Source organism: Bos taurus, chromosome 1 (genome assembly GCF_002263795.3).
Source record: "Bos taurus isolate L1 Dominette 01449 registration number 42190680 breed Hereford chromosome 1, ARS-UCD2.0, whole genome shotgun sequence".
Classification (NCBI taxonomy): Eukaryota; Metazoa; Chordata; class Mammalia; order Artiodactyla; family Bovidae; genus Bos; species Bos taurus.
The window spans coordinates 154,360,545-154,384,886 of NC_037328.1; the positions used below are offsets into that span (position 1 = coordinate 154,360,545).

The following is a 24,342-nucleotide window of genomic DNA, read 5'->3' on the forward strand; positions in this document are numbered from 1 at the left end:
TGCTCTGAAATTGCTTGTAAAATTTTTCTTTCCCTGAGGAATTTGGTTTTTATTTAACTAAAAAAAAGGGGGCGTGGAGGAAACTATATAAAACACACCAACATTTAGGATATCTTAACTTTGCACTAGTGTGAGAATCACTGTTGGATTAGAGAACCAGCATTATTTCTCTGAAAAATGGGAAATGTGTAGAAGATGGACTTTAAATAAGGAGGGAAAAAAAAAAAAACTTTGTAAAATCACTTTTGTACATTATTAATACAGAAAACATTCTCAAAGTAGTCTAATTTTACACTATCCACTATATAATAACTAAATTTGATCAAAAACTCATATAAGACTTGTACACTATAAAAACTGATGGAGGTTTCTTAAGGGCAGAGACAGGAAACAAAATAAGTATGTCTCTAAAAGTTCACTGTGAATAAAAAGTAAAATGCATATATTCCTATGATATATAGTACAAAAATATAACAACAATCAATTCATTTTCACAGTACTGTGCAGCAGAACTTTCTATAATGATAGAAATGTCCTGTATCTTGAGAGGGTGATGAAGACTTATTTTATTTATTCTAAATTAATTTCAATTTAAATCTCCACATGTGCCTGGGGGCTATCAAACTGGACAGTACACATCTATGGTTTTAAAGAGAAAGTTTTAGCAATTATTAATGAATCCACAAATACCAAATGACAATATAAAAAAAAAATTGAGGAAACAAAGTCTGCTGAAATAAAGAGTCTAAAGTTTGGACCATATGGGGAATACAAACAAAAGGGATCATCGAATGAGAAGGCCGGTTAAAGGTCTAATCGTGTCTTGGAGAACCAAGTGGGACAGAGTGGAATGAACTTAAGAGTGAGCTGCCTGAGGTGCAGACGGCAAGAGCCCTACACAGAACCACAAAAGACCAGACGCTAGGGATGGTGGCCCGAGAGGCGACCAGACCAATCTCTTATCATCACAGTTACAATGATAAAAGGAAGCTAAATTTTAACCATTTAATTCAAGAGAGGCATCTGAAGAAAAGATGACACTATTTGGCAATAGCCTATAAATATGTTAATTTGCAAGTGATATTATAGACACTGTAAATATACTTTTAAAATAATCCTTGATAGATCAAATAACAGACTTCTTTAGTATATATAGTATGGAAATGATACTTTATTCTGAACTCAGTATTTCCCATCATTTTAAATAATACTGAATTTCATATAATGTTAAGCCTTTGAAGCATGGCAAAACTGGTTCAGAATGGACAGCTCAAGTTCTGAAGTAGAAATGCTATAAATTGGAAGCTACTTGATTTACCTTTTGATTATCAGTTTTTTCCCCATTCAGTAATAAAAATGAGAACAGTAACAACCTCATTAGGCTGAGATAAGGAACAATTAATTGAAATGAATACAAAACCCTTTGAGGCAAAAAAGGTTAGTAGAATAAAACAATATTAAAATTAGTTGAAAGATAATATTTAATTCAATGACATATTCAGATCAAATAAATTCTATAATGAGAAAACAACACAGCTTACGAGATGAAATTATCTTGTTTAAACTCAGACTAGAAGGCGGATAATAGTATTTTTTCAGTGTGCTTATGTTTCTAAAGATTGGAAATGTTAGAGATGTTATTACGAAAATTGAAAAACACTGATCATAAGTGGTAGGATTCACAATCAATGAGCATTAATTAGGCACCACCCTGACTCTGTAGTAAGACAGAAACGCCCCCCAGGGGTTACCACGAGGTGTGAAACATGAGACCTGGGGTGACAACCAGGTAGGTACTTTCTTCCCCCGGTATTTTCCACCCTTTATTCTGTTTCCCTCGGGGTCTTATAAGTTATAGCAACACAAGTACTTGACACTGATAATAACGTAATGAAAGTGAAAGAAATGCGCAAACTGCTTGGAGAGCACAGAACTTAACACATTAGTTTATGTCCGTGTTTCCCCGGGAGAGTACTTGACTTGTTTTCCCAAGCTCCACTGAGCAGGGGCCGAGATCCCATTGTGCGCGGCATTCAGTACTGAGCTAACATCCTCAGGTATTTACAGAGTAGCACCATTAGGTAGGCATGGCTTCCCTTGTAGCTCAGCTGGTAAAGAATCCACCTGTAATGCAGGAGACCTCAGTTTAATTCCTGGGTCACGAAGTTTCTCTGGAGAAGGGATAGGCTACCCACTCCAGTATTCTTGGGTTTCCTTGGTAGCTCAGACAGTAAAGAATCCACCTGCAAGGCAGGAGACCTGGGTTGGGAAGATCCCCTGGAGAAGGGAAGCTTCAGTATTCTTGCCTGGAGAATCCCTGTGGACAGAGGAGCCTGGCAGGGTACAGTCCATGGGGTCGCAGAGAGTCGGGCACAACTGAGCACAGCACAGTCCGCCTCAAGTAGGCATGGGGTCGTGAGTTGGGAACACTTAGACAGGTCTCCCGGATCGGAATACGAAGCTATGGGAGTTTCTCTTGTATGTCCTCTTTCCATCGTAGTACTGCTATCTTGCTCTGTACATTTTTTTAGGTCTGCTTTCTCTACTAGACTTTGTGCTTCTTAAGGACCCACACCATATTTATCTTGGCATATGCAATGCTAAGGAGACTAATATAAATGTACTGAATACACTGGCAAGTCTAAATAAACTTGAGCAATATCAAAGAAACGTAAGTAATATCATTACAAAGTTATTAAGAAAATGCCACTGGAACACAGAACAGGCACAAATTATTTCCAGTGGTAAAGACTGCTTCAGGAACAGGGCGGTGATGAACGCAGCCTTGAAGGATGAGCTGTGGGGACTCGGTACAGCAGGGGGAGCGGCCCTGGAGCAGAGGAGCTGCATGGAATGCAGAACCTGTGCAGAAACAGCACCTCTCTGCAGCCCCATGGACTGCGATCCACCAGGCTCCTGTGTCCGTGGGCTTTACCTCTGAGGGTTAAAAACTCCAGGAAAACTCCATCACAGGGAGACCCACATGAACTGAGATTCACCTCTAGAAGCTCGGCCAGGTTCCCACAGTGAGTGTCAGAGAAAAACCCCCTCAGCTATGGCATGCGGAGGGGAGGGGCCAACCTGGACAGAGGGGGAGTCTGCTTTTCTGAACGAGGCCTGCCTGCAGGGAGAACGAGTTACCCAGAGCCCAACCTGCTGAGACTCCATCGGTCCCTGACTGACCTGGGGAGAGGGAAATGCCCAGCCCAACCCCCACCACAGCCATCCTGTCCATCTAAGGGGAAGGGCGATCCGAGAAACACTGTAAAGGGCATAGTCCAGAGGCACAGAACGACTGACCATGTATCTAAAGGACACGTCCCCTCTCCCCTCAGCTCATCACATTACAAACAGCCTACTGACAGCAGCTCCTTTAACCAGGGAATCACATCTAGCTGTCATAAAAACAGAACTGAACAACAACAAAATTACAAGGCCTGAAGGTAGAAAGGACAATTGGAAGACACAGAGCAAGCATCAGAACCAAAGAAATTGCAATTATGAAGTCAGGGGTTTAAAACAAGTATGATTAATACACTCAGGGCTCTAATGGATAAAGCAGACAGCATGTAAGGACAGACAGGCAATGTAAGTAAAAAACAGAAATCCTAAGAAAGAACCAAAAATAAATTTAGAGGTATAAAACAGGGTAACAGAGAAGAATGTCTTTGATGGCAGAGAAGGCGATGGCAACCCACTCCAGTGTTCTTGCCTGGAGAATCCCAGGGACAGAGGAACCTGGTGGGCTGCCGTCTATGGGGTCGCACAGAGTTGGACACGACTGAAGCGACTTAGCAGCAGCAGCAGCCTTTGATGGGTTGAGTCATCAAGTAGACTGGAAGCAGCTGAGGAAAGAATCTGAGCCTGAGGATGTCTCAACAAAATCCTCAACAACTGAAAAGCAATAGAAAAAGACTGAAAAAAAGAATAGAACAGAGCATTCAAGGGCTCTCACGGGGATATAAGGAGAAGAGAGAAAAGAGCAGGAGAAACATTTGAAGAGACAATCACTGAGAAAATTGCCCAAAGAATGTCAGCTACCAAACCGCAGGACCAGGAAGCTCAGAAGCCACCGCGCAGGACCAATGCCCAAAGAACGACACCTCAGCACATCGTTCTCAAACTGCAGAAAATCAAAGACAGAGTTCTTAAAGGTTGGGGGGTGGGGAATGGTGGGACTTCATCTTACCTATACAGGAATCAAGAATTACATTCAACTTCTCTTCAGAAACCATGCAGGACAGAAGAAGGTGGACTGAAAAATTCCAAGTGTTTGAGAAGGAGAAACCTGCCCAACTAGAATTCTGTGTGCTACAAAACTACCCTTTAAAAGTGAAGGAGAAATCAAACTTTCTCAGACAAGCAAAAATTGAGAGAATTTGTTAGTAGACTTGCCTTACAAGCAATCATTTTAAAACCCAACATCATGCTGCCTATGAAACCACCTTAAATGTAAAGACACATAGAGTAAAAGGAAATAGTTGGAGAACAATATACCATGCTGCTGCTGCTGCTAAGTCACTTCAGTTTTGTCCAACTCTGTGCGACCCCATAGACAGCAGCCCACCAGGCTCCCCCATCCCTGGGATTCTCCAGGCAAGAACACCGGAGTGGGGTGCCATTGCCTTCTCCATGCTAACACTAGTTAAGAGATAAAAAAGGGCACTGACTAATGAAATAGGGGTCAATTCTACAAGAAGACATACAGGCCATAACAAGAACCACCTAACAACAGAGCATCACACTGCGCAAGGCAAAGTCTGACAAAACTGTGAAGAGAAATGAAAGTGAAAGTGAAGCCGCTCCGTCGTGTCCAACTCTTTGTGACCCCATGGACTGCAGCCTACCAGGCTCCTCCGTCCATGGGATTTTCCAGGCAAGAGTACTGGAGTGGGGTGCCATTTCCTTCTCCAAGGGATTTTCCTGACCCAGGGATTGAACCCAGGTTTCCCACACTGCAGGTAGACGCTTTACCCTCTGAGCCACCAGGGAAGCCCAGGAGAAAGGAAAGAATCCATTATTACAGCTGGAAACACTAACAGCCTTTGATCAGACATGGACAGAACCGGCAGGCGGCACCAGTAAGGACAGAGCTGAACACAGCAACATCATCAACCAACTGGATCTAAATGACATCTACAGGTCACTTCTATCCAACAAAGCAGGATACGCATTCTCCTCCAGCTCACATAGAGCATTCTCAGAGGCAGATCCCATTCTGGGCTATAGAACACACGTTAACAAATTTCACAGAAGAGGAATCATACGATGCTTGCCCCTAGACCACAGTGGACTTAAACTAGAAGTCAGTAACACAAAGGGAACTGGACAGTCTGAAAAGGAGCAGTGTGTGTGTTAGGGAGTCTGGATAAGCACGTCTTCTGCAAAACCAGAGGGTCACGGCAGGTCCAGACAGGAAAGTAGGGCCAAGACTAGGATTCAAGACAGGGTTCAACACATGAGTTGGATGGGAAAAGCAAGTTAATAGAGTCAAGGGAAACAGTTAGACAAGAGACTTCCAGGTGAGAGGTGAAAGGCCCCCAAACAGTGGTAACAATGGAACCGAACTGAGGAGTGGGAGAAAGCCACAATAATCCAATACAAGTCCTCAGCTTGTATCTGCTCCAGACCACCTGCAGTCCACGTCGTTCACACCCACTGCCCTGTGGGGCCGTGCCCACAGCCTCTGTCCCTGCCCGCAGCACAGCAGCCACCCTCTCCCAGGTCCCACACTCCCGACACACCCTCCAGGCGCCCCAGCCCTCCTCCCGGGTCTGCAGTCCCCTCAGCTCCTCCAGGCGCCCCAGCCCTCCTTCAGGGTCCCACGCTCCCCTCAGCTCCTCCAGGCGCCCCAGCCCTCCTCCAGGGTCCCACGCTCCCCTCAGCTCCTCCAGGCGCCCCAGCCCTCCTCCAGGGTCCCACGCTCCCCTCAGCTCCTCCAGGCGCCCCAGCCCTCCTCCAGGGTCCCACGCTCCCCTCAGCTCCTCCAGGCGCCCCAGCCCTCCTCCAGGGTCCCACGCTCCCCTCAGCTCCTCCAGGCGCCCCAGCCCTCCTCCAGGGTCCCACGCTCCCCTCAGCTCCTCCAGGCGCCCCAGCCCTCCTCCAGGGTCCCACGCTCCCCTCAGCTCCTCCAGGCGCCCCAGCCCTCCTCCAGGGTTCCACGCTCCCCTCGGCTCCTCCAGGCGCCCCAGCCCTCCTCCAGGGTCCCACGCTCCCCTCGGCTCCTCCAGGCGCCCCAGCCCTCCTCCAGGGTCCCACGCTCCCCTCGGCTCCTCCAGGCGCCCCAGCCCTCCTCCAGGGTCCCACGCTCCCCTCGGCTCCTCCAGGCGCCCCAGCCCTCCTCCAGGGTCCCACGCTCCCCTCGGCTCCTCCAGGCTCCCCAGCCCTCCTCCCGGGTCTGCACTCCCCTCAGCTCCTCCAGGCTCCCCAGCCCTCCTCCCAGGTCTGCACTCCCCTCAGCTCCTCCAGGCTCCCCAGCCCTCCTCCAGGGTCTGCACTCCCCTCAGCTCCTCCAGGCGCCCCAGCCCTCCTCCAGGGTCCCACGCTCCCCTCAGCTCCCTCAAGCCTCCCCACTGCAGGTGGGGTCAAACCCAAACTCCTAGCCGTGGTTGGCGGAACAGCCCACCAGACATCCCTACCGCCACCTCCACCCCCAGCAGGCCTGCTGACCCTCAGCTCACTCTCACTGAAGACTTGGCATCAGCTGCTCTCTCAGCCTGGAAGGTTCCTCCTCCAGATCACCACGTTGCTGGCTTCGTAACATGTTTCAGCTCAAAGAGGACCTTCTCAGAGATGCCCTTTCTGACGCCTCTCCTAAAACAGCCACCTGTCTGGCTGTGTTTAAGATTATCGGTTTTGATTTCTTCACAGCAGTCACTGCCCTCTTCCATGACTCTCTGTATCTACACGGGCTTATGTCTCACTCCCCAGCACCCCGCACTAAAATGTACATCCCACGACAACAGGAAACTCGTCTGTCTTCCCCACCACTCTGATCTCCCATGCAGTGGACGGGTCTGAAGCACAGAAGACAGACAGTCAGTCAAAACCACCCAGCTCTCTTACAGCCGCTGGTGAGCAGTCAGGGAGCCGCGCTGCTCCTGCCTGCCGCCCACTGCAGTATGAGCTGCAGTTCAGACTGGGCTGAAAACCATGGATTTGGGATCATGAAGTGCCTTCTAAAGGCATCCCAGGTACTGCAGCGTCAAGATTACGCCTGCCCATGCAGAAGGCGCAAGAGACACACGCTCGATCCCTGGAGTAGCAAACAGCAACCCACTCCAGTATTTTTGCCTGGAAAATTCCATGGGAAAGGAGCCTGGGGAGCCACAGTCCATGGGGTCAAAAAGAGTCAGACACGACTGAGCGCACACAGCGCCTTCTACAGAGGGAATGCAGCCTGAAAGGTTAACAGTAAGATTACTCAAGCTATTCAGCTTTTATGATTAGCAGTTTGGTGGCTTTAAAAAAAGACTGACAGCCTTACCCTACAAGCTAAGTTACTTGCCACAGAATTTACAGAGAGATGGCTAGGAGACTTCCTCAAAATGTGAGGTGAGACATGGGAGAGACTTCTGGGGAAGGAGGTATGAACCTCCCCCACCCAGAGGGCTTCTCTGCATCTGGGCTTTGTAACCTGAATTAAAATGCAGCAGTGGAGACAAATTATAAGGAAAACAATTGTCATGTATGTGTGTTATACACACAGACACACATACGTTTCTGTAAGAAAAACACACAGAATATAGCTTTTGAGAAATAACATTTCCCACATAGCAAAGCAGAAATGTTTGATCTAAGGAACCAAAATGCTGAAGGGGCTCACATCCCACTTATCGCTTGGTTTTGTGTCCGCCCTTGTCTCCCCTTCTCTTCTGCTCCCACTCCCGTCAGCAATCTGGCCTGGGTGTCCCGGTGTGGGACCCTGTCCAGTGCCGCGTGCCTCCACTTCCATTTGACAACAGCGGAGACACTCACACTCTTCTTACTGGCTACTTCAAACGTAAGCTACCAAGTTTTCTAAGATGACTGCCTAGCATTTAAAAGAGAGGCATCGTTACTGCTTGGTAAACTACATATACCGTGCATTCTGCTTTTATGAACCCTGTTTTCTCACCACTGATTACCCAGCTAGTTACTAAAGCGACGGGTGAGGAAGTTTATCCTTTTGTTTTATCCAACAAATAGTTACTGAGGGCCTCCTGTGAACCAAAACAACGGCACTCTGCCTTCTGAAACCACTGGCGAGAGACCAGCACCACGGCCTGACTCAGGAGGGTAACGGCCCCGAAACTGCTTGCCCCTGGTCCTGACCAGGCTCACCCAAGTGCTCACACTTCCCACCCCAACTCGCCACCACGGCCGGTTATCAGTGGTGCTGCTGCTCTCTGAACCTATGGCCCCTCTGAAGTATTTCCATTTTAAAGCAGAAAATCTCATTTGTTAAATGGGTAGTATGCCCTTAATGCAAGTCCACATCGTCTGATCATTCTGTCTGGGGCCTGGAGAGAGAGCAGTGTCGGAGCCAGGGCCCTGCCTGTGCGCCCGGCGGAGCAGGACTTGAACCGGAGTCGGGCAGACAGGCAGAGGCTCGGGGGGCTGGAAGGCGGCCCTGGAGGTACGGGCTCGCACACACCGGGCTCATCCCAGACCCTGGTGAGGGGGGGAGCTCGGCTGATACTGACACAGCTTAAAATGGAGACACATCTAATTTACTACACTAACAACATGTGAATCTGTAACTATGCCATGAGGTGGTCAGTCTTATCTCTGTTTTGCAGAAATGAACATCTAAGGGAGAAAGACCTTTGCTGAAATTACTTTGTCCAGGACTAGGACTAGAGCATACCTGGCTAGAACTTACCCCAGGCTCACCCACACAAGTTCCATGTGCTCATCACATGACCCCCAAAAAAGTAAGGTCCAATACATAAAAGTTATAGAAATTAACTATATGCTAGATAAAGAGCCACTTCATATAGTAAATATTGAGATTTGGAGTTGTTTGCAAACTTGAATGGTGTCAAAAGGAACAGAAGTAAAAGGGGGTAAAAATATACCTGTCATATAAACAGTAATTTGATTAGAAAGGGATTCAAAGGTGTAAAGCAAAAGATAATTTTTTTATAGCAAAACCAGTATTAAGACTACAAAATATAACCTTAGTTAGAAGCACATGACTTCAAGCAAGTGTTGGAAACTGAAAAACTGATTTAAACATTTAAGTATTTCTATATTATTTTAGTATTACCAATATTATAAATGTGATATTTTGACAAAGGGAACACAAAAGTCTATAATTTAAGAATAAAAAGTAACTATTATCATCAACATTTGGCCACAATAACTATTAACACAAGTGGAATACTACATTCAACTAAGGCTCCTCTGCAGAGTGTATAGTTTGCTAAACTTTCAGAGGTAACAGCAGTCTGAATCACTGAAGGTAACTTGTAAATAGCTCTACATACGTTCTTTTGACGTCCTGTTCAATCATTGACCGAAGTTCTTTATCCTGGAAGAACTTGTTCCAAAGACTCTGAAATAAGGAAAGCAATTTATTTAAAACAATACTGCACCTTTGCTTGACTTTTATGATCTCAATCTAATGATTCAAATAATTAAAATTTATCCTTCTCTGAGTTATGATTTCACATTGCAGATAGAAAACCTGGAACTGGAAAGTGTTTTATTAAAATCTAGTCTAATCTCAGAGACACATAATCATTCTAACATTAGTTTTTCCAGTGATATTACTGTGCATATTTAAATTTTTCTACTATCTACTTAAAGTGAATGATACTTTTACTGCTAGACATCTGCTGCTACCCCTAAACAACAAAGAGGTCACCTGAACTAGAGGAGGACCACAGGCCAGCGGGTCCACTGGAACCTGACCTGCACTGCCAACACAGAAAGCTATGTCAGGTTTTCTACAGAGCTTTGGTTTCATAATCGCATAGATTTTTATCTATTTCTTAAAATATGAGCTTCAAGTTTTAAAAACTGCTTAATATTCACAGACTATAATAATTACACATACGAGGAAAAAGAAATGTTAATTTTATACAGAAAATGTGAAACAAAAAAACGTCCTTCAGCACAGAAACAGGAACTGGAGAAGCGACCCAGTGCCGCTGAGGGCTAACACGGCTCGTCCTCACCGGGACCTGAGGGAGGAGGGCCTCATCTTTTTCATGATCTTAAACCCTGTTCGAGGGTCACCGCTCAGCTATCTCCTTCCGGAGAGCTGTCCTCGCGGGTGCGGCCTTCTCACTCCTGAGAGAGGGAGGCTCTGTGCACGGCGGCCTCTCCGGCCCCGCCGTGCCCTCCTCTCGGTTCTCGTCTCGCTGACCCTGAGCGCTCACAGCCCCAGGGCCTCCCCTCCACCGTGCCCGTGTCCGGAAGCAGCCCACGGCTGCCCCCAGCGCTGCCTGCACACAGCAGGGAGTAGCTCCCACCCGGCTTTAGGTGGACTGACATGGGGTGAAAGCGTCATGCTACCGGTGTAGAGTGACACTGCCTCCATGCTGACTGATAATGAGACACAAGCAGCTCTGGTGTGCAAGAGCGGCCGAGGCGCGAATAAACACCAACTTTACCCCTTCGTCCTGGGAAAGGGGGTTATTGATCATCAGGTCTTGCTGGCCAACAGCCTTCCTAGGGTTTGTGATGTGCTGGAAAGAAAGAAAACACACACGCAAAGGTCAGAGGCCGCTGGCCTTCAAAGCCTAATTAAGAAAACAGTTACGTTACTTAAAGCACAACTTACTATTTCTTTAACGCTGCTATACCATGCTCTTAGTTCTTTAATTTTACTTATCCACTGACTTTTATCTTGAGGAAGAACACAAAGAAAAAGCTGTCAAAAAAAAAAAAAAACAGGAAAACTTTTATGAAAATCCTAAGAAAACATGAAACTACGCCAAAGGGCATCACTTGAAAACTGAAGACGATGCATTCGTGGTGCTGCACACTCATCACCCTTCCAGCTCGCACTTGTATGTGGGGTGTGTAAGACATATATCAACCTGGACAATCGCAAAAGTGCACAAAGGCCAGGGAGCAAGATTCTAAAAGATACACCACAAGATGGAATCCATCTCCTCTCCAGAGTTACAGTAAAAGTGAACAAGGAAAATTCATGAAGGTTCAAGTTCACTCTGTTCTACTTTCTTATATTTAGGGGGGTGATAGAACGCATTAACAAGCACAAGGTCCAATTTGTAGCATCAAGGTTTCCAAGATCTGTCTTCAAACAAGCAGGTAATGGACAGAGAGGAACAATTTGAGGACAAGCCTGAGCAGTGAAGTCATTCCTTTTACAGCAGAAAATGCAATTTACAACTAGCAAGCAGTTTACAAAATTAACAAGCATTCTCAAAAAGACAAATTTGATTTAATTTAGTTTAATAAAACATTAAAATAAATCTGGATTTGAGTTTATTTTTAGCAAAGGAAGGAGACTCAAAAAGTTAAACAACATGGAGCCAGGGGGTGGGGGTGGCAAAGCCTCCTGTGTAAACATCCAAGCAGCACGACCCCGCCTTCACTGCCAGCACTGAACAGAAGAAAAATGCACTTTAATTATTAAACCTAAATTATTAAATTTCAAACTGTCTAATACATTATGTGTTCCTTGCTGTCTTCACTTGCCGGCTCGCCTGCTCAATTTATGCAGATGAACCCTAAACAACTTTCAAGAGAAGTCGTTTAAAAAGTGAGTCTCAATCTAAACTGATTCATTCTGAAAGAACAAAAGGGGACAGATTTCTAAGCCCTGAGAGACACTGAAGGTCATCATTACCCAGGGGCTCACCAATGGCCTTCCCTTGAAGGAAACTGACCTAATTCCTCTCCACTTCTCCTCCTCGCTGCCCTTCACTGTGTCTCCAGTACAGAAAGTATGAAAGTACCTTTCCTGTCTGCTATTCGTGAAGAAACAAAGGTGGCTGACTGCATGACAGCACCCGATATAACAGGAACCTGAGAACAGTCGCCCACCACCCCCTGCCCAGCGCCAAGGATTTCTGCAAATGCCTCAGGGGACCCAGAAGGCTTTGCTTGAGTTCCGCACCATCAAATGGGATGAAAAGACCGGTATTTCAAATGACTCCTGTACCATCGCCAGCTATCCAGGACTAAGGCGCTTGCTCCAACCTTATAAGCAAATGTCCTATGAAAGATAAACCTAGATGCCAAAGCTTCGCGAGTGAAGCCTCTTGGAAAATTCAGTGATCCCCCGCACGGTGATCTTCCAGGGCATCAGGTAATGTGTTGATAGACTGCAGCCGCAAACTGTAAATAAATATTTTCTTCTTACCTTCCAGCAAATGCTGCGGAACCTGCTGCTTCTCAGCTGCCCATTAATCCCCTTCTGCCTTATTGTTGCCAAGTAATTGTTGTTTACAAATAGTTCTTCCCATTCTTTCCTAGATGCAAGAAACCAAAGCGTGGGGATCCTTTTGTTAAAATCCTTCTGCTTGGAGAGGAGTGCTACAGGAATTTAATTTTAAATAAGTCTCAGAGATGCAACTTTTAAAATATATATATCTAGTTGTCTGTTTCTGAATGCATGGCTGTCTTTTTGGACAGAGTTCTCCTGTAGATTTAATGAATATGTAGATCGCTATAATTATGCCAGCTACTGAAATTCATAATGTCTATGGAGGCTATTCCACTGCCTTTTAAATGCTGGTAGTGCAGTTCAGTGAATCAACAAGAAAAAAAATGAATATTAATACAAATATATGACTGCTTTAGACACTAACAAAGATATACCTGCTTCAAAAATACACAACCAAAATTTGGATCACTGATTGATCATATTGGCTTCTCACCTGAAAGATCTCATGAAATCAACTCACTTCTCTTTCACGTAAGGCTGGGCAGTTAAACAGAATAGAAGACTATTTCCTTTAATTTTTAGTACTATTTACTATTGAAATCTTTGCAACTTCTTTCTACACGAACAGTTTTAAAATTTTAACAGGTGCAGGCAAATGTGAAAAAAAACCAAAAAAACTGAAAAGCCTCACTGTGAAAACTGTGAAAGGCAAGCTTGAGTACCTTGCCGTACCTATGGCTGAGGAGACAAACAACTGAAGTACGCCTCCCAGGCACGCAGACACCAGGGGCTCAACACCTGTGCCTCATTAATATACAAGCAAATCTGCTCTACTGGGAAACAATTGGAAATTAATTGTCCCAAACCAGTTACTGAGTTTGAATAAAGGAAGCAGACCTACATTCTCTGCATCTTGTACCAAACTAAACATCAAGAATCATTTGTCAACAGTTGAGGCTACTTAGTGGAGCTTTATGAAATTTCCCTCAGATTCCGTAGTGCCACAATAAACTGATAATGTAAAATTTATTATCAAAGCTGCAAGCCTGGCACTCTTCAGAAAGACGAACTCAAGAGGAAGCCGCAAAACCTCTCGATCGTCCTCCGTGTCACGCGCGTGGTTGTCCCTGGCCAGGCCCGACTCGTGTTCGGAAAGAAAAGCCATACACGAGGAGACCTCAGATTCTGCATCCCAACCAGCAGCACGCCTAGTGCGCTGACCCCTGACTGCGGAGCAAGCTGCGTCTTCCACACCCAGCCTTCCAGGAGAGTGGCCGAGGCAATGGCAGTCCCTCATGCCCTCAGCAGAGAACCTCAGCCCTTCCCCACAGCCCTGCACTGGGAGAAATAAATTCCTACCACCATTCCATGGAAATGTCTTATTTCCATCATCCTAGTCAAAGAAGAAAATAAATTTCATTTAGAGTTTTACTTCCTTCTGTATCATTAGCGAAACAGAAAATTTTTCATGATTTGGGGCCATTTTATTTATTCTTTTTTAAAATGTCCTTTCTTGCCCTTTGCCCATTTAAGCAGTATAGGCTACTGGCCAAGAGGACAGGCATCAGAGCCACGCTTCTGCAACAGAAAGAAAGTCATCCATTCAGAAACTACATAACTTACTAGGTGTGTAAGCACGCTGAAATTCACTTAACCTGTGACTCTGCTGCCTCATCTATAAAATGGAGTAATAATAATAGCATCTACCTCAAACAATTACTATGAGAATTAAAATACATGAAAAATCCTTAAAAGGGCACCCAGCATATCATAACATCTAAAAATCTAGTATTGTTGCCAATAATAACACCGCTTTTACTTGGGCTTATTGGTCCGAGAGAGAAGTTTTCATTCATTAAAGACATTGCTGTCTGCATGTATGTGTATTTTTAATGTAATTATTTTGATTTTCAAACCACTGAAACTTTTCATATATAATTTAAACCTAACATTTATTTCCTCTTGATTCTCTTTACATTGTTTTCATGCTTCAGTTCAGTTCAGTTCAGTCACTCAGTCACGTCCGACCCTTTGCAACCGCATGAACTGCAGCACGCCAGGCCTCCCTGTCCATCACCAACTCCCAGAGTCCACCCAAACCCATGTCCATCAAGTCAGTGATGCCATCCAGCCATCTCATCCTCTGTCATCCCCTTCTCCTCCTGCCCCCAGTCCCTCCCAGCATCAGAGTCTTTTCCAATGAGTCAACTCTTCGCATGAGGTGGCCAAAGTTAATTCTTAGCCACTTCAAGTTCACGGAAATCAGTTCTTGGGGTTTTTTGAAAATTACTTTAGTTCATTTGTATTATCTATGATATTTTAAATATACTCTCCATTTCCCATTAGTTTCACATATATCACCCACATCTCAGTGTTCAAATTTTGCTTTTAGTTTTAGTCAAAAATGAGAAAAAAAATGAACAAAGAACAATATAGGCGTACATCTCAGAAAATGTGCTTCTGTTTAAATAGCTTGTAGTCTATGAAGAGAAAACACAGATTTCAAACGGAAAAATTTGTCTGAGACCATGCAGCTCCATGGCCTGACAGCAACAGTGCTTTTCAGATCAGAGAGGGAACCTGTGAGGCAATGGCTCCCCCAGACTCTCCCAAAGCAGCCCCTGCGCACAGGCACCAGCACACCGTGAAAGCAGACACAGCTGGCTAGACCCACTGCCATCTCGTCAGGTTCGGCAGCCTTCTAAGGTCAGGCTACACAGCACTTATGTAATGAAGGATAATTATTTGTTAGCTCAATAAGACCTGTGCCTTGATTACAGTGCTGGTAAAGAAAAAAGGAGACTGAGGCATGTGAAATGGAAACATTCTCTCTGAAATTCACAATTATTTAAATTTATTCAGAGGTACTTGTAGTTCTAATTAAGACACAAATCTCAAACTGATGGAGAGCTCTGACAACAGAGGCACATAAAGACCACAAAATAATCTATTAATTGTCTTTCTCTTCTCTGGGACGGTGTTTCGTTAATAAACTGTGACACACAGTAAACAAAACAAACCAGTGCCTACTGTGTACTCAGCACTTAGAGGTTTTTTTTTTTTAAAGCATTCAGTTAAGGGAGCAAATGGATGTGAAAACCAATAATCATGTGATTAAGGCAAAGCACTCTGGTAGTTCAGAGGAGGGAGAAATAATTTTATATCGAAAAAACTCAGTGTAAAACACGGTAAGTAGCATCCCCACAGGCACTGAAATGCCACCCAAAAACTGAGCTGCCAGAGGTTGAATAGTGTATAAAGGACAAAATGTGGGAAAGCTGAGCCCGTTGAGGGGATCTGGACCAAAAGAAAAGCTCTCTCCAATCACAAATACAAACGGTGGCCAACAATCCTGAACCTGGGAAAAGAATATGAAGTACTGAGGAGCTGGCGGTGGAACGTTTCCGTTTAATTAACGAGAGTAAAGAAGAGATAGTTGTTAACTTTGTCTTACATAAACCTGTACAGTCTGTCGTAGCAAAAATCAAGCAATGATGCTCTCAAAATGCAAAAAAAAAAATCCATTCATGTTATGATGTGTTATATTTTGGGTAAATCACTTTTAACCTTTCCAACGATCCTCCTGAGTATTTTTAACCCCTCTTTATGAATGACAAAACTGAGTCTCAGAAAAAGTAAATTGTCATGAGAGAGAAAGAGTGAGAATACGGGACAGACCGTCCTGAATGACGGGGCTGACAACAGCAAGGGAAGCATGGCTCTCCACACATCAGAAGACAAAAACGGCCCCCAAGAGGGCAGGACAGGAATGTGTCTTGTATTTCCTTCCTTACAGTTTTAGGTCTTGAACATGAAGTCCAAAAGTATAGAGATATGTTTTCACGAGTTGGACTGAGAAGGTAAGTCAACAGATGCTGAGTGGTTAAGAACACAGGGGATGTTCAGGTGCCCATTGGCTCAGATGGAACAGATTATAGAGACCAGGCCCTCGAAACCTCGCATAAACATGCCCTGGCGCCACCTAGCGGCCTTGCCTCTGCAGTGCAGGCACCGGGTCCCTGAAACCACGTTCAGTGGCTCACTCTCAAGAGTCTTCTCCAGCACCACAGTTCTAAAGCATCAATTCGCCAGTGCTCAGCCTTCCTTATGGTCCAGCTCTCACATCCATATGTGATTACTGGAGAAACCGCAGCTTTGACTAGACGGACCTGTGTCAGCAAAGTAACGTCTCTGCTTTTTAATATGCTGTCTAGGTTTGTTATAGCTTTCCTTCGAAGGAGCAAGCGTCTTTTAATTTCATTGCTGCAGTCAACGTCTGCAGTGATTTTGGAGCCCAAGAAAATAAATCTCATATACTTCCCAAGATACGCACATAAATTGAGTATGAAACTGGTTAGCACCTTCTACATTTAACTGTTTAAATATTTTTGTAACCTGAAGCTTGCATAAATGACATGACAATTTTGAAATGAAAAAATTTCTGAATTGCTTTTCCAAATGAGGATACACAGAAAAAAAACTCTACTGTATACTTTACATAATGGTTTTACCCCATTTTTTGGCCTTCATTAGACAAGGAATAATGTCTCTATGGAGCTAACACAAGAAACCCCAGCACCTACAGTAACTGAGGAGAGGTCACAGGCTGCCCACAGCCTAGTACTGAGGGCCTCCAGTCACTTGGTTAAGAGGCACAACTTGGGCTCTTGCAGATAATGAAGCTGCTGAGTGGAACAGAGAAGGGCTGCCACCACAGGAAAGGCTGAGACATCGCTGCAGAGAAGGGGCAGTTGGGATCAGGGGAGGGTGGCACAGGAGCTCTCAGCGGTGGGCAGTCAGCCAAGGCCATCTCGTCTCTGAGGTCTGACCAGAGTAAGAGCAGGACTAAAGGCCAGGCCAAGGAAAGGTGATCTTTAAACTGGATAAGATCAGAATTAGATGGGAAGAATATCTAAAGGTGTGGAACCACAGGAAGAAAACTGCACCTGATGTGAAATGGTTTAAATAACTCAGAGATGCAGATGACACTACCCTTATGGCAGAAAGTGAAGAGGAACTAAAAAGCTTCTTGATGAAAGTGAAAGTGGAGAGTGAAAAAGTTGGCTTAAAGCTCAACATTCAGAAAATGAAGATCATGGCATCCAGTCCCATCACTTCATGGGAAATAGATGGGGAAACAGTGTCAGACTTTATTTTTTGGGGCTCCAAAATCACTGCAGATGGTGACCACAGCCATGAAATTAAAAGATGCTTACTCCTTGGAAGGAAAGTTATGACCAACCTAGATAGCATATTCAAAAGCAGAGACATTACTTTGCCAACAAAGGTTCGCCTAGTCAAGGCTATGGTTTTTCCTGTGGTCATGTATGGATGTGAGAGTTGGACTGTGAAGAAGGCTGAGCGCCGAAGAATTGATGCTTTTGAACTGTGGTGTTGGAGAAGACTCTTGAGGGTCCCTTGGACTGCAAGGAGATCCAACCAGTCCATTCTGAAGATCAGCCCTGGGATTTCTTTGGAAGGAATGATGCTAAAGCTGAAACTCCAGTACTTTGGCCACCTCATGCGAAGAGTTGACTCATTGGAAAAGGCTCTGAAGCTGGGAGGGATTGGGGGCAGAAGAAGGGGACGACAGAGGATGAGATGGCTGGATGGCATCACTGACTCGATGGACGTGAGTCTGAGTGAACTCCGGGAGTTGGTGATGGACAGTGGGGCCTGGCGTGCTGCGATTCATGGGGTCGCAAAGAGTCGGACATGACTGAGCGACTGAACTGAACTGAACTGAAAGTGCATGCCAAAATGTGGAAAGACTGCCATATTAATTATGACCATATTTGCTTTATCAAATGCAAAGGGAAAAAGGACACAAATTTTTAATCTGCATAGAAATATGTTAGGGAAAGATTTCTCTTAATTAAAGGACTGTACCATGATTCCAACACCCACATTAAAAAGTATGTGTCTTTATAACATTTTAAAGGTATAGTTTTTAAAATAGTATTGAAATAGAACAAGGAACATGTAACTTAAAAATCAAAGGAAATGGAAGAAGCATAAATTAGGAATGCCAGCATCAGACTCTAAGTGTGGCCCCAGATCTGGGTAAGCTACGTGAGGACTGCAGGTGTCGGGATCAACCAGATAAACACTGATGTGATCTGTAATTACCTCATTTTTAGCTTAAATCACAGGTAATGAGGGAACTCAGAGACTCTAAAAGGCAATTAGAAATTGTACTGGCTTTTTTGCTTCCTATATCAGGAATTTTTAAAAACTTACTTTTATTTAAAGCTTTTTTTCCCCTTCATAATGAAACATCAGGGCATATTACTTATACATATATAAATACACATAAAAACAACTCACAATTACTCACAAGCCTAAAATGGATTTCCTCATATTTCTAGGCGGAAAATGTTCTCATGCGATGCGACTCCATTGAAACAAAGGCAGCAGGCAGTTTGGGGTGAGGCAGTTCGTTAAAATAAACTTACAATCAAGCTTTGATTCGGTTATGGATTTAACTGTGACTCAAGAAAGTTTGAGCCTCCAACTAATATCCACGTGGTAGATAATGAAGAACTGAGTTAGCGACAGTTTTGGACTGTCAGATATAATACTCTACTAAGCAGGTGAAATACAGCTAGTGCAACTGAGCAATGATATACCTTATTTTAGTTAATTTAAACCTAAATTCAAGCAGCCCCACACAACTAGTGGTTCCTGTATCGGACAGTGAAACACGAAGTCCTTCAGGACGATAACCACACACACGTTTCGTTTTGTAAAGTAACAACTACAAAGGCTCAAGGGATGTAAAGATAAATACGCACATGACGCACACTCAGACAGTGCCGCCGGGGAGAGAAGCCAGAAGTGCCCTAACAGTCAGACAAGACAGATGGTTTCAAAAACCAAGATGATTCTGTAAGACGTAACACAGAGGAGAAGGCACTCCAGTAAAACCAGTTACGCGTGTGAAGTCTGCTTTGCTCCCTCGTGTCTCTCGCCCACTGCCCCTCGCTGCCTGAGCTTCCGCTCTGCCCCACCCTCCGCTCCTGCGTCCTCCCCCTCCCCTCACACAGACGCGGGATGTGCCCCCGACACACGGAAGACGTAGAATGACAGTAAAGTGTATGATGACACCTACAGTCCATCTACAAGTTACTAACAATTAGTCATACTGGAATGAATTAGACCCAAGATTTGAACTATGAGCATAATCTAACCATACTCAGCAAGAGACTGGCTCCAAGATCCAGGAAATGACCATTTAAAATGAAAATCAGCGGGCCATGTGATCAAATAAACTTTAGTTTAAGGTCACTGTGTGCTTTCTAACTTGTTAGACTAACATACCTAGGGAAACAATTTTACATGGACCCCTGGAAAAGGAAATAACCCTATCAAGGGTGAAAAAAACTAGAAAACATCACTTACTTATAGATTAAAAAAAAAAAAGAAACAAAACTCATGATTGCGTACCTAATTTACCCAGCATGATGAAAGGCCAAGATATGCCATATAAGTTATTTTTTTTCTCAACTCAAAAATGTTGAGAGTATCAAAACATTTCAAAAACTTATAGAAATTTTTGTCCAGATGCTATATACATTTGGATAATGGATGGCCATTTGCTTCTACATTAACTAACTCAACACTTCTTGGCTTTTGGAGTTTCCCATTCCATTTTTAGTGGCATTTCTCTCATAGCCACGATTGTCAGGGGATCAGCTACTGATTTGTAAAATGATATGTTAGCTTTTAGAAATCCTAAATTTGCACCCCTCTGTCACTTGCTCAGTTTGTCTTTTTTAAAACAAAGACAACAAACTAGACTTTGAACTGTCATACACTCTAGCCTATTTCAACAACATAAACTGTACTAGCCTTTTTTTATTAAAAAAAATGAGAAATTAGGTAAATGGAAGCATATTAAAGAAGGACTTCCCTGTGACTAACTCTACCTAAATGAACAAACTCATTTCTATTTCATCATTTTCTCCCCGTTCCTAAGTTTCTGATTACATCCTCCTTGGGTGAAGCTACTAGAAATCTGATATCTAAATAAATGACATGTTGCTGCACTTCCAAAGAAGAGGGATGATCGCTGCTCTTATCACTGGACATTGGGAAGACACTGAAGTGAAGGAATCAGGCTGTGGAGACCCGGTTCCAGTCTGCACGCTGCTTCCCATGCAACACCAGTGGGAGCAGTACTTCTATCACCGATTTTTGAAAACAGCTGCTCCCCATCAGTGGAAGATGAGTAGTTTTCTCATGACCTTCTTGCTCAAATTCGATTATGCTTCAGAAAAAGTCCTGTGTTGATGTGCAGAAGTATTCGCCACTGCTGAAATTTTATGTTATTTGAAAGTTCATATACTTCAAAAGAACCCAAATTTAGTTTTGACTTCACAAAAGACCTTTTGTTACTTTGCTAGTTGCTATTCTGTTAATCTGTACACTCACTAACTCAGGCATTTCCAAATGAATGCCACAAAAAAATTAATTATATGACCACATAATGAACAAATGGAATATTTTCATAAAGTTGCTGTGAAATGTTACTGTAAGACTGAAACTCAGCACCAGAAGAAAATTTTCATTTGTTTTCTACAGAACTTTTAAAAATATTACAATTAAGAATGGTACCTAGCGATACAGGCGGAGAAGGCGATGGCACCCCACTCCAGTACTCTTGCCTGGAAAATCGCATGGACAGAGGATCCTGGTGGGCTGCAGTCCATGGAGTTGCGAAGAGTCGGACATGACTGAAGCGACTTAGCAGCAGCAGCAGCAATACAGAGGCAGGTAAATGGGCTGCTTCCCTAGGTAGAAGGCTCCACCAGCAGCTCAGGGTGAAACACGGATTGGGAGCAGAGCTCAAAATGCCACACAGACCCCCTCTGGCTTTACTTATCCAGCTCCATCCACCCTCTCCCAAATCTCTCAGTAAAAAGAAAAGTGGCCCCTGCTCAATTTACAAACAGAATACAAAGGAGAGACGCAGGCTCTGGGGTGGCCCTGAGGTGAGGTGAGGGCGGGAGAGCATGAAAAGTGAAGGAGTTACTTTGGAGACTATAAACTGATTCCTGTAGGAGAACAAAATCCAAACCGCCGGAGCACTGGGTCTGGCTCCGTGACAGTGGGCCTCTGCCACCCAAGGGAGCCTCAGACCTGGAAGCAGGCTGGGAGCTGGAGCAAGAGCTAACTACCCTGTCGCGTTTCTATGGGTTCAGAGACTTGGGCACGTCACCTGAATTACTTTTCTAACATTAAACAAGGAAGTGGAAACACAGTCTCTGAAACCCCTTGAGAATATGTCAAGCAGACTAAACTACTTCTACATCTATCTCAGAAGAGGGCCTCTACGACCCCGGAATGAGAACGAGGCCTGTGTGTTTGGATGGAACTAGGACATCTTTTACATTTCAAATGGCCAGTTTCTGTTCCACAGCAGGTTTACTGACTTCTCCTTTATTTCTAGGCACATGATATTCATTCTCAATTATATCACTATCAACTGTTTCATACAATTTGTGCAAGAGTCACATTTTCAACTCCCAGGTAAAACTTTTGATCACTGATTTAGATATATCAAACATCTAGGATACACTGAAACCTAAAACTTCAGTGTTGTCAAGATAGCAGTTCCTGCAAAGCAAAAATGTCACTGCATTGAAACAGTTCTATGTAAATGCACACGCAGGAGACTGTCACTGACAAATATAAGGCCAATCGAATCTACCCATTCTGAGTAGCCCAAACCCCTAAGAATGCATTGCTAGAACAGAAAATAAAGACTCTTGGTTCATATTGTTCACCACATGGAAAACTCCTGTTCCTCTACTATGTCTAGCAAACACACCTTCCTCCTAACCACCACCGACCCTCACTGGCAACTAGCCACCTGGCATTCCCCTAGTTCTTGGTGAAACGCCTGCCCTTGTTGCAGCAGCCTTCATCTATGCTAGCTGAGGGCAAGACGGCAGGCTCTGTGTCCCTCTCTGGGTCTAGCTCACTGGCTGGCCTATAATGGGTGGAGAATAACGGAACTGCAGAATGACTGAAGATATTTAGCTCTCACACTGTAACAGCAAACCTTCATACACACACACACACACACACACACACACACAAATGTCAGGAAAGCACTTGTGAACACTCTGGAGTAATAATAAAAAATAGGATTATTAATCACTGCCAATTTCCCTCAAAAGGCAAGGTAATCTGATACAGAAAAGAGAGAAATGTTAAATATTAATTTTTATTGAAATATTCTATGTAAATTTCATCCTTAAATTATCTTTGAGACTTAGACATGGTCCATCAAATCAAACATCAGAAATTAAGCAGTATAATGAACTAATCATATAATGTATCAATAAGGATATAAGCAAGCTATTTGTAGAGTGTTTAAAAATATGTATAACTTTTCACTTTTAAACCCTAATTCTATGCATTATATTCTCAAGTTAAGAGTTCAATAACACAGTTCAACATTATTGATCAAATATTTAACTGAATCTCCCTGTCCCCAAAAAGCGCAGAGTGCTAATAATACACATTACAGATGGTGGCAGTGGGGCTGACGGGGCATTTCCACCAGGAACCCAGGAGGAAACTTAAGTGCTTCCAGGGGACAGGGCTCACAGTGAGGCTGACTCAGAGCAGCTTACTCCCATATTTCAAATGTATGCCTGTCTTTTCAAAGATAAACATTTACACAGCCTTGGATGATTGGAGCCTGCAGCTAACTTTGTAAATAAATATGAAAAAAAAAAAGAATTCCCCAATACAGACAATAAAAAGGGCTTGAAGGGGCTTCTGAAGGAGAGGAACTCAAACTGTTAACATGTATGATCAAGTCAGTTTGGGTTATGTTAATCTGAGGCTACAAATGCAAATAAACCAGTTAGTAATTTAAGTGAAAGGTTACCTATTTTCAGAGCCTCAAGTGATCAGTGATTAGTTCAGACAGATAATATGTGAGAGAGAAACAGCGCTACTGACCAGTTCCATGGCCATAAAAAATAATAAAGCTGCTTGAAGAGGATATACTTCATCATTAAAATGTGATTTTTTTTCTTCTTCTCGCAAATGTGGTTCTATTATGGAGATAAGAATTAAAGGTAATATTCTGATTTTGGTTTTCAAAAAATAAAATGATTAATTTTGTACTCTCTGAAATTATCATTTAACTGTGCTACTTGAACACATATGAGAAGAAGAATTAAGAACATTTGATAATGTTAGGCTAAATAGAAGTATCGGTTTTCTAAATATTCTTCCTCTATAATCTATAGATAACTGTAGCTATCTATAGATCCGACCTTTTACACATAACTATAGATATTATCCTTAAATACTCATTTATTGCCACTATAGAACTATATGGGGCTTTCCTTGTGGCTCAGGTGGTGAAGAATCCGCCTGCAATGCAGGAGACCTGGGTTCGATACCTGGGTTCGATCCCTGGGTTGGGAAGATCCCCTGGAGAAGGAAAAGGCTCCCCACTCCTGTACTCTGGCCTGGAGAATTCCACGGACTGTATAGTCCATGGGGTCGCAAAAAATCGGACATGACCGAGTGACCTTCACTTTATAGAACTATATAGAATTTTAGATATATTTTATATATATATTTTTACTATATAGAACTATATAGAATTTTAAAAATACTTTTCTGAAATGAAGGCCAACTTTGTTAGGTGAAAAACTTGATTAAAACTTTAAGGAATTTTGGAAAAGAGAGACAAAAGAAAGAAACTGGCACGGTCACTCACTACGCGTCAGGCGCTGGGTCCAGCCGCACAGGCTCTATGACAGAGGAGGTGCTAACACTCAGCTTCACAGATGAAGTGACCAGGAAGCAGGCAGCTTGACGGCCTTGCTTAAGACCACTCAGTAGAGGTGCTGGAGCCGAGAGGCAAACTTTATAGTCTGTCTTATTTCTACCTGTGTGCTTTTTCCAACTTGTTTCCCTAAATTATGCATTTATTCTTAAGAACTTAAAGAGTCAGTGTCATACGA

General features: G+C 43.7%; 1 protein-coding gene across 13 annotated transcripts in view; it reads right to left on the minus strand.

The window, feature by feature from the left end:
• TBC1D5 (TBC1 domain family member 5) overlaps positions 1–24,342 on the minus strand; it is a 592,035-nt gene that overhangs the window by 265,135 nt on the left and 302,558 nt on the right. For 11 of the 13 annotated variants that reach the window (XM_059886432.1, XM_059886457.1, XM_059886448.1 and 8 more), the window contains 4 exons: positions 12,323–12,431; positions 10,772–10,861; positions 10,602–10,676; positions 9,471–9,538 (listed from right to left, as the gene is read on the minus strand). In XM_059886432.1, the coding sequence (XP_059742415.1) occupies positions 9,471–9,538; positions 10,602–10,676; positions 10,772–10,861; positions 12,323–12,431 (342 nt within the window). The remainder of the gene's footprint in view (positions 1–9,470; positions 9,539–10,601; positions 10,677–10,771; positions 10,862–12,322; positions 12,432–24,342) is intronic. The other 2 variants (XM_059886462.1, XM_059886465.1) reach the window with 2 other exon arrangements.